Genomic DNA, 14,316 nt, shown 5'->3' with positions numbered 1-14,316 from the left:
TAGGCGTAGCCTTATTATTCTATGTCATCATCCTTCTCAAGAGTAAACATCCTCGTGGCTTGACTACTCTCACTTCTACCCAAGAGTGAAAATCGGTAAATTATAAGTAGTGAGTACCAATTTAAGGTAATAAAGAAAGAGATCCAAGACCCATTTCTTTCTTTGTACCTGGAAGTAGTGAGCAAGTAAGCCGTGAAACATTTTGCCACGGTATTCGTACTGACAGGAAGCTTCATCTTTAACAGTGAGAAAGATATTTAATCGCCGAACTTCTCTAAGGTAATTACTTTATGTATATCTTACTATACACTTGGAGCTGCGACATTAATTGAGTCGAGCGCCTTAAGAAACACTTTAAAAAAAAGAGAATTTTTTCATCTGATGCACCTATGATCTGGTACAGCAACTGGAAGTTCTTGTTTTGAACGGTATGTACAGTTGCTGGAGCTTGTTTGCAATGATGAATTTCCCGTTTTAGAACCAAAACTACCCAATATCTTTTGGTGTGAATACTTTGTTTTGATACAGTGCAAGAGCATTGTATTGAGCAGCTGTAATGATCGGAGCGATACATCTTGGGCCAATACAATTGCCTACAAGAAAATACCGATTTTGTTTACTGATATTTTTATGGCCAAACTGCAAAACCACTTATCTTTGTAGTGTGTTTCAAATCTCCGCTCCTGTTTTGAAAGATAAACATGTTACCTTCATAACTTGAAACTCATGTAGAATATTATACTAGCACAGAAGAGTATCTCAGATTCAGATTCATTTTATTAATAAAAGAAAAAACATAATACAAATTAAATTAAGGCCACTACAAAATAAAAAATGCCAAGAGGTCTAGCCTCGCGTGGCAAAAGTAGTAAAACATAAACTAATTGAAAAAGAAATCATAGACGATTGGCACCACTGCCTACTCAGCTCAGTCTTCTAAGAACTTAGATTAACTTAGTGACAATATAACAAAGTAAAAAACAAAAGAGTAGAAAAAGAAAGAACACATTAAAATTTAAGACCCTAATTAATGATTTAGACATGAAGGCATAGAGAGACTTTGGATTGCTGCTCGTTTTAGGACACGTTACTAAGCCACTCTCTGAGAAGACTGGGTGCACTCAACTGGCCCTCGGTGATCAACCTACTGCCTGAAGGCTTCAGGCAGTAGGTTGAACACCAAAGGCAAATTGTAGGCAATATTTTTCTCAGAGAGTGCTAGTCGTATGGGCGGTAGAATTGCTCGCCAATCACCTGCTCTACTGACCCCAGCTCTTGTGCATGCTAATTGGAAGTTGGGCATCTCTGATGGGAGCATATTTAGGAGTCCCTTATAGTATAACTGTTTGAAAGTTGGGACATTTAAGAGGGATGGTAGTTCTTCGGAGGGGTATCGCCTAGGTAGATTCAATACAACTTTAATCGCACTTCTCATTAATATAATTATTGGTTTGAGAATGGTGTCAGAGGCTGCACTGTATACTTCTATTCCATAGGAAACTGTAGCTTGGAATAACGCAAAGTAAACCATGCGTAAGTTTTCGACAGAGAGGTACTTACGAAGGTTAAGCAGACAATAGATGACAGATTTTAGTTTTGCAGCCATGGTTTTAACATGCGTATTCCAAGCTAGTTTTTGATCGATAATAACTCCCAGGTATCTCCACTCGTCTACCTCCTTCATTTGAACACATTTACAGCCTATGCGATTACAACTAATATGATGGTATTTTATTGGTGTTCTATCTATTTCAATTGGAACAAGCTTACAGGAGAATTTAATGTAGACGGATTTATCTAGGTTGAGGGTTAGAAGATTTGAGGAGAACCAGGGTAGGATGACAAATTGAAGGCTATCTGATACGTTTTTAAATACTTCCTCCCATGTATCGCCCCAATATACAATGGATGTGTCGTCCGCAAACATGGTTAATAGCGCTTGATAGAAATCATGGTTACAGAGTTCATTTACATAAAGTAGAAAGAGTAGCGGTCCGAGAATTGAGCCTTGCCCAACTCCAAATTCAATTTCTTCAACAGAGCTATAACTTTTCAATTTGACAACTTGGGTGCGATTAGACAAGTAACTTTCCATTAATTTGAGGGGAATACCCCTGATACCATAGTTGTAGAGTTTCCCCAAGAGTATTTTATGTGACACAGTATCGAAAGCCTTAGAGATGTCAAGAAAAATACCAATGCACTTCTTTTTGTTCTCTAAACATTCCGTGATTTTCTTTACTACTCTTGCAATGGCTTGGGTGGTATTTTTTCCTTTCAAAAAGCCATACTGATTTTTTGAGATTACCTTGTTGATGGCCAAAAACTTATTAAGCCTTTTACAAATTAATTTCTCGAAAATTTTTGCAATGTTGGAAATTACCGTGATGGGTCTATAATTTTCAGGATTCGTCTTTTCACCTTTCTTTTTGTAAATAGGTGTCACAGCCCCCACCTTCAATACTTCGGGGAAAACTCCCTCAACTAAGGATCTGTTTACAAGTTGTGTTAATGGTTTAGACAAAATGTCTACAGCTAATTTAATGATTCTTATGGGAATCATGTCTAGTCCACAGCTTGGTTTATTCTTAAGTGCCATGATTTGGCCTTGGACTTCTAACTCATCTACAGGATCGAGGAAAATGCTGTTTGTGACAATTTTGGTTTTTACCTTCTTGGCTGCGAACTTGACATTTTTTTTGTAGGAACTATTTTTTCTTATCTAGGGTTGCTGTTAGTCCTCCTTCTCTTTGACATGTCCTTTATTTGGTAACATTTAACATTTCACCATAGTAGAGCATTACTGTTGCTCTTGCTGTTACTCTTCCATGAATATTTGGTAACATTTGGAATCGTTTGTTCTTTGTATGTGTCAAAATCAATGTGCGTACTTAGTTCTGTCAATGTGTAGAATAACGAACGGTTTTAGTTTCAGTATGAAATGGCATTTTGATTCGCACTTTAACTACTTATTGCACAGAATAACTAGTTATTCTGTAGATTAATGAACCTGAGAATGTCTGAAAAGCTCTTTTTAAGGGCTTTCCAATGATATCAGAACGGGTCACTTTTTCAAAGTGGCACCAGTTGGCATGGAATGTCCGGGGCAGCTGGATAGCAGTATTGAATTCTAAGCTTGTGGCTGCGAAGGTTGCGTTGGAGTGGTGAGGCAAAAAAAGCTGTCCAATTTCGGCTCGCTGTTGATCCTTTTTGTGGTTCCTTCCGTTTCCTGGCTGATTCTGCTACGTCATCCTGCGTGACATCTTGCGGGCTATTGTTACAGCTTGCCGGGTCGGTATCATCTTTTTCATCCGACTTTTCAAATTTGTTTTTCAGCTTTGACACGTAATACTCTTGACTATCACTCTCCAGCCCATTTTCCTTCCTTCTGCATGACTTTCCATTTGCAATGATTTTTTTTTAGAATTAAAGATATTATTTTTCGTTCCTCTCTAGTTTTGGCATCATAGTAGTGAGCTATTGCAGTTTTGGAACTTTTTAGGTTGGATGCTTGTCAGAGAAGGTCCCATTTGATTGTGTCTGATAAAAGTAAGACCGTGGATGTTGATTAATGTTTTGATTAGTGCTTCCCCCCCCCCCCCCCCACAATCTTTTGCACCAGTTTAAGTTTACTCTGCCCACTGTTTCTTTTAACAAGTTTTGGCAGACGTCTAAGACTTTCCGCTCTTTGTCTTTTATGTCAACTTTATCTTCCTCAGAAACTCCAAAATGATTGACTTCTTTTAAGCGGTTCATGGGGCTGATTATTTCTTTCTGCGCCTTGAGTCCATTTTTTAATCTACATTTTCTTTTTATAATCCTTTATATTTACTGTGGTTTTCTTCACAGATTTTGCTTATTCCTGTTCGAATTACTAGTTCCTTATCTGGTTTTAGGTTGCTTCTCATTTTTCAAACCGTTTCGAGAACTCTTCCACGTGTACCTTTATTCATTTCCCTCAGTTTCCAAAAATAACGTTGCTATTTGTTTACAAGAAGACCTCCGGTCCCCGCCACTGGAGTACACCAGCTTTTTGATCTGTGGGTTCAAATTTCGATGTAAACAAATGATGTAAACAAACTGGTCCCCACGGACGCGATGGCGATCCGAATGATTTATCTTCAGTGAGTCGATAGGTCAAAGACTTTCGATCTATTTACGATAACTACGATAAGTTCAAGGTCAAGTTCAATCCCATAAGCACTGATAATCGAACCATTTTCGAATGCTCTATTAAGGAAACATCAGCAACATGTAGTAAATTTCATTCGGCTCTGGCATATTCATTCATGAAGCCTGACATTAAACGCACTCGCATGTATATGTCGCATGCAAATAGTCAAATCAGGCACTTCATCAAATGCCTAAGCAGATAGTCTTTTAATGCTTTACATAGATTTTTATGTTTTTGACGAGGAATTATTAAGTTTCCATTAACTTGAAAGTGATAATTCATCAAAACTACCAACTTATCTTGTATTGTGCCTTCCAAATGCTCCCCATATATTTTAACTTTTAGAATTTAAAAATTTGGTATTATGTGACATGGTGAAAATCCCGAGATGAAAGCTCCTCTAAGGACTAGATTTAATTTATTTACAATTGTATGATACCAATTTTTACAGGAACTCCCTTGAAAGAATAATTAGTTTGTCTAAAATCAGCAAAAGAATCAAAATCTTAATCCAAATAAGATTATTTGACTATTGCTTAGGCATTTGACAAAATGCCTGATTTGACTACTTAATTTTCTGCAAAATATACATCAGATCCACTTCATGAGAATATTACTGTGAAAAAACACGCAAGAAATTCTGGAGCTAAAAAGAACTTGTGCATACGGCTCTGTTGCCCAACATAATCCTACGTAACCATTAACTGTTGATGGAAATTAAATTAACTTTAAGTAAGTATGGGCGATTTGGCGGGAAATGCTCATCGGAAGTCATCTATTCAAAAACATAGAACGAAAATTTTTTTGCATGACGTACCTATTTCGTAAACTGTAGACAGATTCTGTCAACGGTCGTGGAACAAAAATTCGCTCTTAATGATGGGCCGCCTTCGAAAAGGCATTGCAATTTTTGACCCATTTTTAGGGTTTTTTCAATTTTACTGAAGTAAAACTTAATTTAAACTGAAACTGTGTACTTTTTTGGAAGGAATGTAAAAGAGTGAATATAAGTATATGCATAACTTTTTTCTATATTGCCATATTTTTGAGAAAATTGTCCTGAAGTGCCAAAAATTGGACTAATTATCATGTCAAAGGATTGAAGAAGTGAATGATGACTCTCATGTGAAAAGTGTGAATTTTAATTTTTGTTTTACTATAAGTAACATATTTAACATGGAAAATTACGATAAGTCTCTCTCGTGATAATTAATCCAATTTCGGCACTTAAGAACGATTTTTGTCGAAAATTTTGCAAAGCAAGAAAAAGTTACAAAGAACATCATTAATGTAATTTTTTACGTTATTTCCAAAAATTTACCCAGTTGAGAGGTTCATTCAAGTTTAACACATGTAAAATTGAAAACACCTGTAAAAATTGGCCAAAAATAGCAACAATGGTCTCTGAGGATCTTTAAAATTAATTTGAAGCTATTTTTATGGCCAAAATATAAAACCTAGAAAGAAAATACCTATGATGCACTCTTAAGGAGTGTGACTGAAGGTCGAATAACATTCAAAATAGTTACCTTGTATATGAAAAGGCTTCAAAACGGGATATCTCGGTCAATTCTCACATCGTGGAAAAATAGAATTTGCAGGTGCCTGAAATTTTATGGATTTCGTGTTTAAGTGGAAACTACTGAGTGAACTGAACACGAGGGTACCCTTGGTTCATAAATTGAACAATTATTGGAGAAGATATGACAAAATGATCTAATCTGCTAAAATACATGTGTTTAAATAGGAAATGCCGCCGGATAACGTCACTAGGCGGTGCATTTTCTCGCTTTAATATATTTTTGGACTATATCCCAAATCAGAAAAAAATTATTAAAAATGCTGTGAAATCAGCTCGTTAAGTACTTTCAGATGAAGCAATAAATTTGCATGCAAATTCTCCATTCAGGCACAATTATTCTTTTTATCTGTTGTATGGATTGGTGAGAGCTGTTACCTACGTCAATATGAAAGTTGTGCCCCATTTTCTTAAGCCTCAAGCGTGGCGATATTAAAATCTTTCCCATTTTTGGCTCTTTGTAACGATTTTCTCAAACATTTGGCAATGAAGGACAAAGTTACTTAAATAATTTTATTCACTCTTTTACGTCTCTCCTAAAAAGTACACAGTTTTTAGTTTCAATTAAGTTTAACTTGAGTAAAATTGAAAAAACCCTAAAATGAGTCAAAAATGGCAACAGTGGACCGCGAGGCCCCTTGAAAATCCTCGTTAAGCTTGTCGGTGGCAAGGGAGGGTGTGCGCAGACGACTCCGAGCGCCGGGATTCCAGTCGACGCGCTCGAAACGTAAACTTTGATAGCTCATATCTCGCGTACCTACCAATTGTTCCCCTGGGAGGTATAACATATCAAAAGGTACGGAGAGGTACAACAAATGAAATGAACAGCTTTTTGTTCGAATCGAGAATCCGGCATTTGACGATGTACTAGGGTTGAAAAGAAATGGACCCTGCAGAAAGTGTGAAAATTAGTATCATTGCAATCTTAAATTACCTAAACGACCAAATTAACTGTATATTTCAAAAGAACTCAATTTTTTAAGAATTTTAGCGCATACCACAACTCAATATCTTTTTTCCTTCGAAAGATATGGAGTTCAACGGTTTTCAACTCGGCGTCGCGACGCTGCTACGCGGGAAGAAATTCATTGCAGGCCTTGACATTTTGGGAAAAGGCGTATCCTTCAACAAGGTGCGACCTATTGAAAATTGACAAAATCCATGAAGGGGGAAATTTCGCTGATTTTGCATACACCCCTTTCAAAAGACCGATCTTGTTCCCCTATCGAGGGATCGAAACTATCCCAATACCATTGCGATCGGGTTCAATTTTAGTGAGAAAAGCTACAAACTCTAAAGCCGGAGTAGAGAAAGTTCTTAGCTTTCCCCCATTTATAATTTACCTGCCCCATTTGACGAGTGAAGGACACATGTAGGAGCAAAGGGGCAATGAGTCAAAGACACACGCAGTATTATAGATGCTAATATAATGTGTTTCTGACTGGTTGCGCTTTGTTTTTCTTTGATCTTGGTTTTTGTTCTTTTTCTATTTTTAAAGGATGGGGGGCAAAATTATTTCAGTAAAATAATTCAAGCGCATGAAGTCAGGACTTCTCAAGTTGTCACTTTGAAAACTAACACTCCTGTAAAATCCAGATAGTTTCCTTCTATTTGTCTCCACGCTATATGATAAGATTAATTTACTTGCATTGAATCTAAGCAATTGTAATAACCTAGCACAATTTCTCCTCCCGTACTAAAATTATTGAACTGCACTAGTAACCCTCAAATCTACGGCCACCACAAATCCCGCAGCAAAGCAGAAACATGAAAATAATGCGCAAATGCGGAAATTAAGTTTCCTAACGGAGTGAGCACATAAATCTCCAGCAGGCGGGCGAGATCCAGCGACACCGTGCGCTCGAGTTTTACCTACATCATATCCACGACAACAGCAATTTGCCCCTCTGTCTCCTAAATCCGCGCGACCTACTCAGAAATTCTTTCGGCCCCGGTACCCTCGAAGGGCTCCCGCGGCGCCCCTGTTGAGGAACCCCGGGGGGCGCTCGCACCGCTCAGCGCGGTACTAAAGAAAGAAACTCCGGTCAAAACGAGGCCCCGATCGGCCCAGCGGGAAGGGAGCCAGGTCGATTTTTCCGAAAACAGATAAAAGGCCCCCGCGGCCCCCGGATGCTGGGATCCCCCAACCCGACCTTATTGGACATTTACGACCCAGGACCGACCCGCAGACGGAGATGGGAGCCCGGGGGACGGAGGGGACAAGAAAGGGGTCGAAGAAACGACATTACAACAGGACGCAACGCCTCTCCGGGGTGTAGCGAGGAAAAGTGAGAACTCGTACGATCCTGATCGTCAGAAAGCAAGCCGTCTGGAAAGGATCGAGCTTCAGCAGATCAAGCCACAGGGTGCCAGATGCTCGTCGGGACGCCTGGGTTCGGGCGCCAACACACTTGAAGTGCGTAATCAAAAATATTATGAGGTGATTTTCCTGAGGTGAAGACAGGATTGGCAGGAAGGAATAATGAGAGCAAATTTGAACATACTAGAGTCAATTTTTATTGACGAGAAAAGAAAACTATGTCTTAAACACAATTACAAACTTAAAAGTCTGAAAGGAAAAATTAACTAAATGCGAGATCAGAATAGGATGATTGAAGACAAATGAGTTGATCGGATTGATTTTTAAAATACTTTGAAAGGAACGGTAAAAGGGACATAAATAATGAATGAATGAATTTTTCCTTTTGATTATTTATTTGACCATAAATTTTCCAGACAACCGGTGCTACTCACCACGTGCACTCAATCTTGTATGGCGGATTTAAGGTTCAAAATAAATTCAAATAACAACCAAAATCTCAGGTGCTACTCAACACGTGCACACTTGGAAATGGATCGATTATGAGAGAATTATTTTGCAACAAAATAAAGTACAGTCGGTTTTCCAATATAAATTAAGGCCGATGAAGTAAAGAACAGAAATAAATTCAGAAGTATATAGACAGAAAGCTCAAGCAATTATTTACTGTAGGAGCTACCCATAAACGGATGCGTCACACAAGTGAATAATTACGAGGAAAGATGGTATTTTCGATTGCAAGCGTGCTACTCGTCACGTGCACAGCTCTGCAACAGAAAGGATCCGGAGAAGGAGGAAGGAATCGCATTTAACTCATCTTGGTCGGATGTCTGCGGTGAAGTACCGGTCGGGACCCCATCAAGTCCATTTCATCTAGCTTTCGTAAGCGTCGACCAACTTCATTCGACTCCAATAAATTAAATATACAATTAATTAATTTTTTTCTTACATAAAACTATTCTCCTAGGTTAGCTTCAGGACTTCCTTTAATCAATTTGGTGAAAACAATTAATTAATTAAGCTAAAATAATAAATAGTTAAATAATAAATTCTTAAAAGTTTGAGCGACTGAGGCACCGTGCACACGCTAAACAGCTGGGCAGTCGGGTACAAGAGTTTCCAGATCGCTCCGCGAGAGCGCTCGAGTGGCGCGCGGCCGACCGGTGTACTGCGGTACTTCGCCGTTCCCACAGAATGCGCTACTGTCGCAATCACTTGCTACGCTCAACGGCGCAGCTGTAGCCATCGAAATTATTACAAAATAAATACCTCATTAAATTTCGGCACGGTTTAAAATAAATAAATAGAAACTTAACGTGACGGAAAAAGTACCGTCACACCGGGGGGGGGGGGGGGGGTGGCGAGGTTAGAAATTCCCCGGAACTTAAGCTCCGGTCGCCCGGAGGCGTCCGGGTGCCGAATCTCGAGCCTGGAAGACAAAGGGGCGGGAGTGGCGGCGGTTTTTCCGGAAGAAACCCATCAGAGCTGTAGCAAACCCCCGGAGGGGCGGAACGGGAAACGCGGCGAAGGGATGAAAGAGCCGGCCGCCAGGGTCCAACCAACCAATTTTCAAGAGCGTAGGACACGGGAAGAACGAGGGATGGGGCCGGGAGTCTCAAGGTCACGATATCCGTCCAATCCTTTTGTTACGTAGATGTAAATAATTCAACGGAAGATTCAATATGCTCATGCCAAAATACCACAGAGAAAAAAAAAGGAGGTGTTTGCATTTCTGGCATCTTGGAATTTTTTGATGACTTGATTGTAATGGGGGGATGAAATAACCCAACGCTCGTAGTCAAACGGTAGAGCTGATCTATATCTCGATACAAAATACAACGGTATACACAAGATGCACTGGCTAGATGCTCCTATACTCGCTGCCTCGAAGATATGAATGAATCCGCCGCGAATCTCGAGAGCATACATCTCGCAGCAGTCGATCGAGCTATGACGTCAAAGACGTGATTGCGAGATAAATCGGCGCTCCGAGATGGATACTCTAAACATCCAAATGCTCGCCTGAGCCTGCACTTGCGAAATCGATGGCTTTCGGTCCTAGCTAGGAAGCATAATGGAATGTGGCCCTAAAACGTAAGTGATATGGCCCCATTCTATTACATGATGACGTAGGTGGGTACAGCGACGTTTAGCGAGAAGAGGACGTCGCTGTACCCACATACGTCATCAAGTCATCAAAAAATTCCAAGATGCCCGAAATGCAAACACCTCTTTTTTTTTCTCTATGCCAAAATACCACTCGATACCAAGTTTCATACAAACCCATCGATAAGCAGTCAGACTGAGCCTAAATATCCACTTCTCGCTACAGGGCACCACATCATAAAGGACTGAACTTTCTGAGAAACTACTGCTGGAATCGTTTTTTTTTTTTTTTGTCCCAAAAACCCTGGCATTTCGAGTGCCATGTCAATCCGTCGATATACACGAAGATATCAAATGTCCGTACTTTTGACCGGTCACAATTTTGTTAAAAATGCACATTTTAATCTGCGGTGCACGCCTTTGTTCCTTTTTTCCCTGTCTTTCGAGTCAAATGTCACCAAGGGGGGGGGGGGGGGTTGCCATTTTAAAAAGAAGAAAAAATTGTCCTCCCCCTTCGAGGATGCCGTCCCCAAAGTTTCGGGGGCACCAACAAGTTGCTTCTTTTGACCTACGAACATAACCATAAGTTTCTAATTTTTATGTCAATCAGGAAAAAAGTTACAAGGGTGGTAGGTGACTTTTAAATAACACGAACTGACTGAACAAACGGACCCCCCCCCCCCTTCTTTTACAAAATTACGTCACGTTTTGCTTGATAACTTCCCCCTTTTGCAAGAAAATGAACTCACTTATTCGATGTTTTAATGGGCCAGTCGCAAACTTTTGCTAGAGCAAAAATATGAGTTGTTACGATTGGTAAATGTCTCAAAAATCCTGATGAGTGCATTGGCAAAGTTTAAAATGCACTCCTAACTTCACAATCTGCGGAAGAAATTTGCGTTTTTTTTTTAAGCTCCCCGCTTCAAAAACGATACTACGGCACAGGTGAACAATTCGTTAGAGGAGTCGTTTTATCCAACCCCTGTGCACTAAGATACTATACAATATTCAACATGGCCGACACCAATCCGCCAAAACCTATGTGCCAGGACGAGATACTAACCATTTGTTAACAACCCTTCGTGTTTACATTCACGATTCGTTCGTGTTGATAAATATCCGCTTTGGTTGACCGTGTGTGCTCCCGATTTTGATTTGCGCGCGGAAGCGTCGGCTGTGTTGGGTATTGCTATTTCGAAAGGGTTGAATTGAACGAATCCTCTAACGATTTCACCCGTGCTGTAATATCGTTTTTGAAACGGGAAGCTCAAAAAAACGGAAATTTCATACGTAGACTGTGAAGTTAGGAGTACATTTCAAACTTTGCCAATGCGCTCATCGTGATTTTTGAGACATAATTACACCGATAGAAACTTCTCTTATTTTTGCTACAGCAAAAGTCTACAACAGGCTCATCGATTTGACATAATAGAAACATTTGCAGAGAGCTGCCGGATTTTTTCTTGATTTGCCGCAGTACTAGATCCCTCACCTAGGAGGAGTTTTCCCGTTTAGTCAGTCCACAACACCCTCCCTCCCACTCCTCGTAACATCATTCAATCATCGTTAGGTGCTTCTTTAAGGTCAACACAGCCATGATATCCATGAAAATTAAAAGATTCTGATGTTTTAATGTATACTCCTCCCGTTATCAGTGCACGTGCACAGACCCTGGATCGCGTCAGAGGGAACGCGATTTCAAAAATGTGGCTGAGACGACACCGATTTGCGCGGCCGCCATCTTTGATGATCCGGCTTTGCGCGGTTCAATGGGGGCACAAAATATGCAACTTCGAACTCGTTTTTCGTGCCTTAATATTTTTCCAAAAATCGGGGAATATTCCTTTGAGCCGTGTGCACTCTCTATTTTTCCAAAATGCAAGAACTAGAAATCACTGAACAAGCGAATTATGTCAACCCCCCCCCCCCTTCCCCCCATGCCCAGGCATGCTTAAAATGGAAACAACTCAATTCCTCCGAGAATATCCGCCTTAAGTTGTTCGGTTCTTAACCACGCACTGATTGCTAATTTTTTATCTAGTTTGAAGAGTTTCTTAAACCTAAGTGCGTAAGAAGTAGGTGAAAGCATTGTAATTTTGAAAATCGCCGATGGATGTGCAACACGTTTCTCTCTTTCCGTAATATTTTTGTAGCTGTCTTTCTATTCCTAACAGTATAATCTCTTATGTTTCAGACAATAACAGGATGCCACAAAATGAGTACATTGAACGATTCGTCAAGCTACACGGGCGCAGACTTGACTATGAAATTCGCAAAAGAAAGAAAGAAGCTCGTGAGAAGAAGAAGAACTATGGCAGAATTCTAAAAGGTATCAAAGCTAAACTATGGTTCCAAGAAAACAAGCGTGAGAAAGTCCAACTTCAGAAGAAGATCAAAGCTCATGAAGAGAAACTTCTAAAGAAAAAACAGAAACATGACACGCCTAAAGAAGGAGCCTTGCCAGCGTACCTCCTGGATCGTGACGTTGAAAGAAATGCGAAGGTTTTGTCAAATATGATTAAACAGAAACGGAAGGAGAAAGCTGGTAAATGGGATGTGCCTATTCCTAAGGTAAAAGCGCAAGCTGATTCCGAGGTTTTTAAAGTCATCCGCAGTGGTAAAACAAAACGGAAAGCCTGGAAAAGAATGGTTACCAAAGTTTGTTACGTTGGTGAAGGATTTACAAGAAAACCTCCCAAATTTGAAAGGTTTGTCAGGCCAATGGCTTTGAGATTCAACAAGGCACATGTTACGCATCCTGAGTTAAAAGCTACATTCCATCTGCCAATTATCAATGTTAAGAAAAATCCTAGTTCACCTCTCTTCACTAGTCTTGGAGTAATAACCAAAGGTACGGTGATCGAAGTCAACATCAGCGAGTTAGGTTTAGTAACACAAGGGGGCAAAGTTGTGTGGGCTAAATATGCTCAAGTAACCAATAATCCAGAGCTTGATGGTTGTATCAATGCTGTACTGCTTGTGTAAATTATAATAATAATGAATGATGTTTTCAAGTCTACCTCTCATATTTTTGTCACGTTTTGCCCAATAACATATGACCATTAACAGAAAAAAGACCTTAGTATATAGAGCCACTTTTTTAAGAGGAATGATTTTATCCAACTCAGATAAAAAGAAAGAGGTTGTTCCAAAAACGCCGATTTTGCCCCCCCCCCCCCCTGGATTGGGCCCAAACTTTGCTCAGATGTTGTACTAAGTGTCCCCGATGCTTGGGAAAAATTTCAGCCCCCTCGGATAATTAGGGGGGAGGGGGCAGGGGGGCAAAGTTGCAATTTTTTTACAACTTTAAAAATCGATGTCTCGCGAACGGTTTGAGTGTAAGTGTTGCGGTTTGCGCTAAAAAACGTCAAAAAATATTCTCTACAAGAATATTAATGCTGTTTGCAAGGTTGCGTGATTTATCGCGGTCATAAATCGATTTTTTCGATTTTGAAGGTTCCACTTTTTTCCGTTTTTCGTCTCTCCTCTCTTTGGAATCGTTGCTACGTGAATAAAAACGTGTTGAGGTGATTCTCCATGAAATTTTGCATCTACCACACTTTGTTTGATCTTGGGGAAACGATTCGTTCGTGAGTTGTAGCGATTTTTCTGCGCGTTCTCGGTTACGCGCGGGCGGCTTATCGGCGGCGCTCCATCCCGCGCGGGCAAGGCAGAGGTTGTTTCACCGCTAAGGCCGTATATTCATGCTGTAGGCTGTAATTATCGATATTTTCTCCTCCCCCCACCCTTCCCCTGCAATAAATATTTGTTTAATACTTCGTTATACAGGGTATCCCAGACCACCCGTAACAGGTCTTTTTCTCGGTTGGTTTAGGTAGTACGAAGTGGGGGGCCGCGGGATTGAATAGGGAATTGACCCCAAGGAATCCGAATTTCATGGTCCCGATGCCCCCCTAGCCACCCTCGGGGGGTAAAAGGGGGAGGCACAATATCTCCCGACTTAGGGGATCGTGACCCCCTCTTTACCTCACAAGGGGGGCATGGGGGGGGGGGGGTTCGGGACCGTGAAATTCGGATTCCTTGGGGTCAATTCCCCATTCAATCCCGCGGCCCCCCACTTCGTACTACCTAAACCAACCGAGAAAAAGACCTGTTACGGGTGGTCTGGGATACCCT

General features: G+C 40.5%; 1 protein-coding gene across 1 annotated transcript; it reads left to right on the top strand.

Moving 5' to 3' along the window:
* The first annotated feature begins 2 nt into the window (after positions 1-2).
* Ip259 (NSA2 ribosome biogenesis factor-like IP259) lies at positions 3-13,198 on the top strand. The gene is made up of 2 exons (XM_072296508.1): positions 3-279; positions 12,374-13,198. Exon 2 carries the CDS (start codon positions 12,385-12,387, stop codon positions 13,162-13,164), a length of 780 nt encoding a protein of 259 aa, XP_072152609.1. The 5' UTR covers positions 3-279; positions 12,374-12,384; the 3' UTR covers positions 13,165-13,198.
* The last annotated feature ends 1,118 nt before the right edge of the window (positions 13,199-14,316 follow it).

Source organism: Bemisia tabaci, chromosome 2 (genome assembly GCF_918797505.1).
Source record: "Bemisia tabaci chromosome 2, PGI_BMITA_v3".
In the NCBI taxonomy this organism is placed as follows: domain Eukaryota; kingdom Metazoa; phylum Arthropoda; class Insecta; order Hemiptera; family Aleyrodidae; genus Bemisia; species Bemisia tabaci.
The sequence above is the reverse complement of the archived record's forward strand: the minus strand, read 5'-3'. Positions and strand labels throughout refer to the sequence as shown.

Coding starts and splice junctions, on each gene's coding strand:
- Ip259 (XM_072296508.1), top strand. CDS start 12,385: ATGCCACAAAATGAGTACATTGAACGATTCGTCAAGCTACACGGGCGC.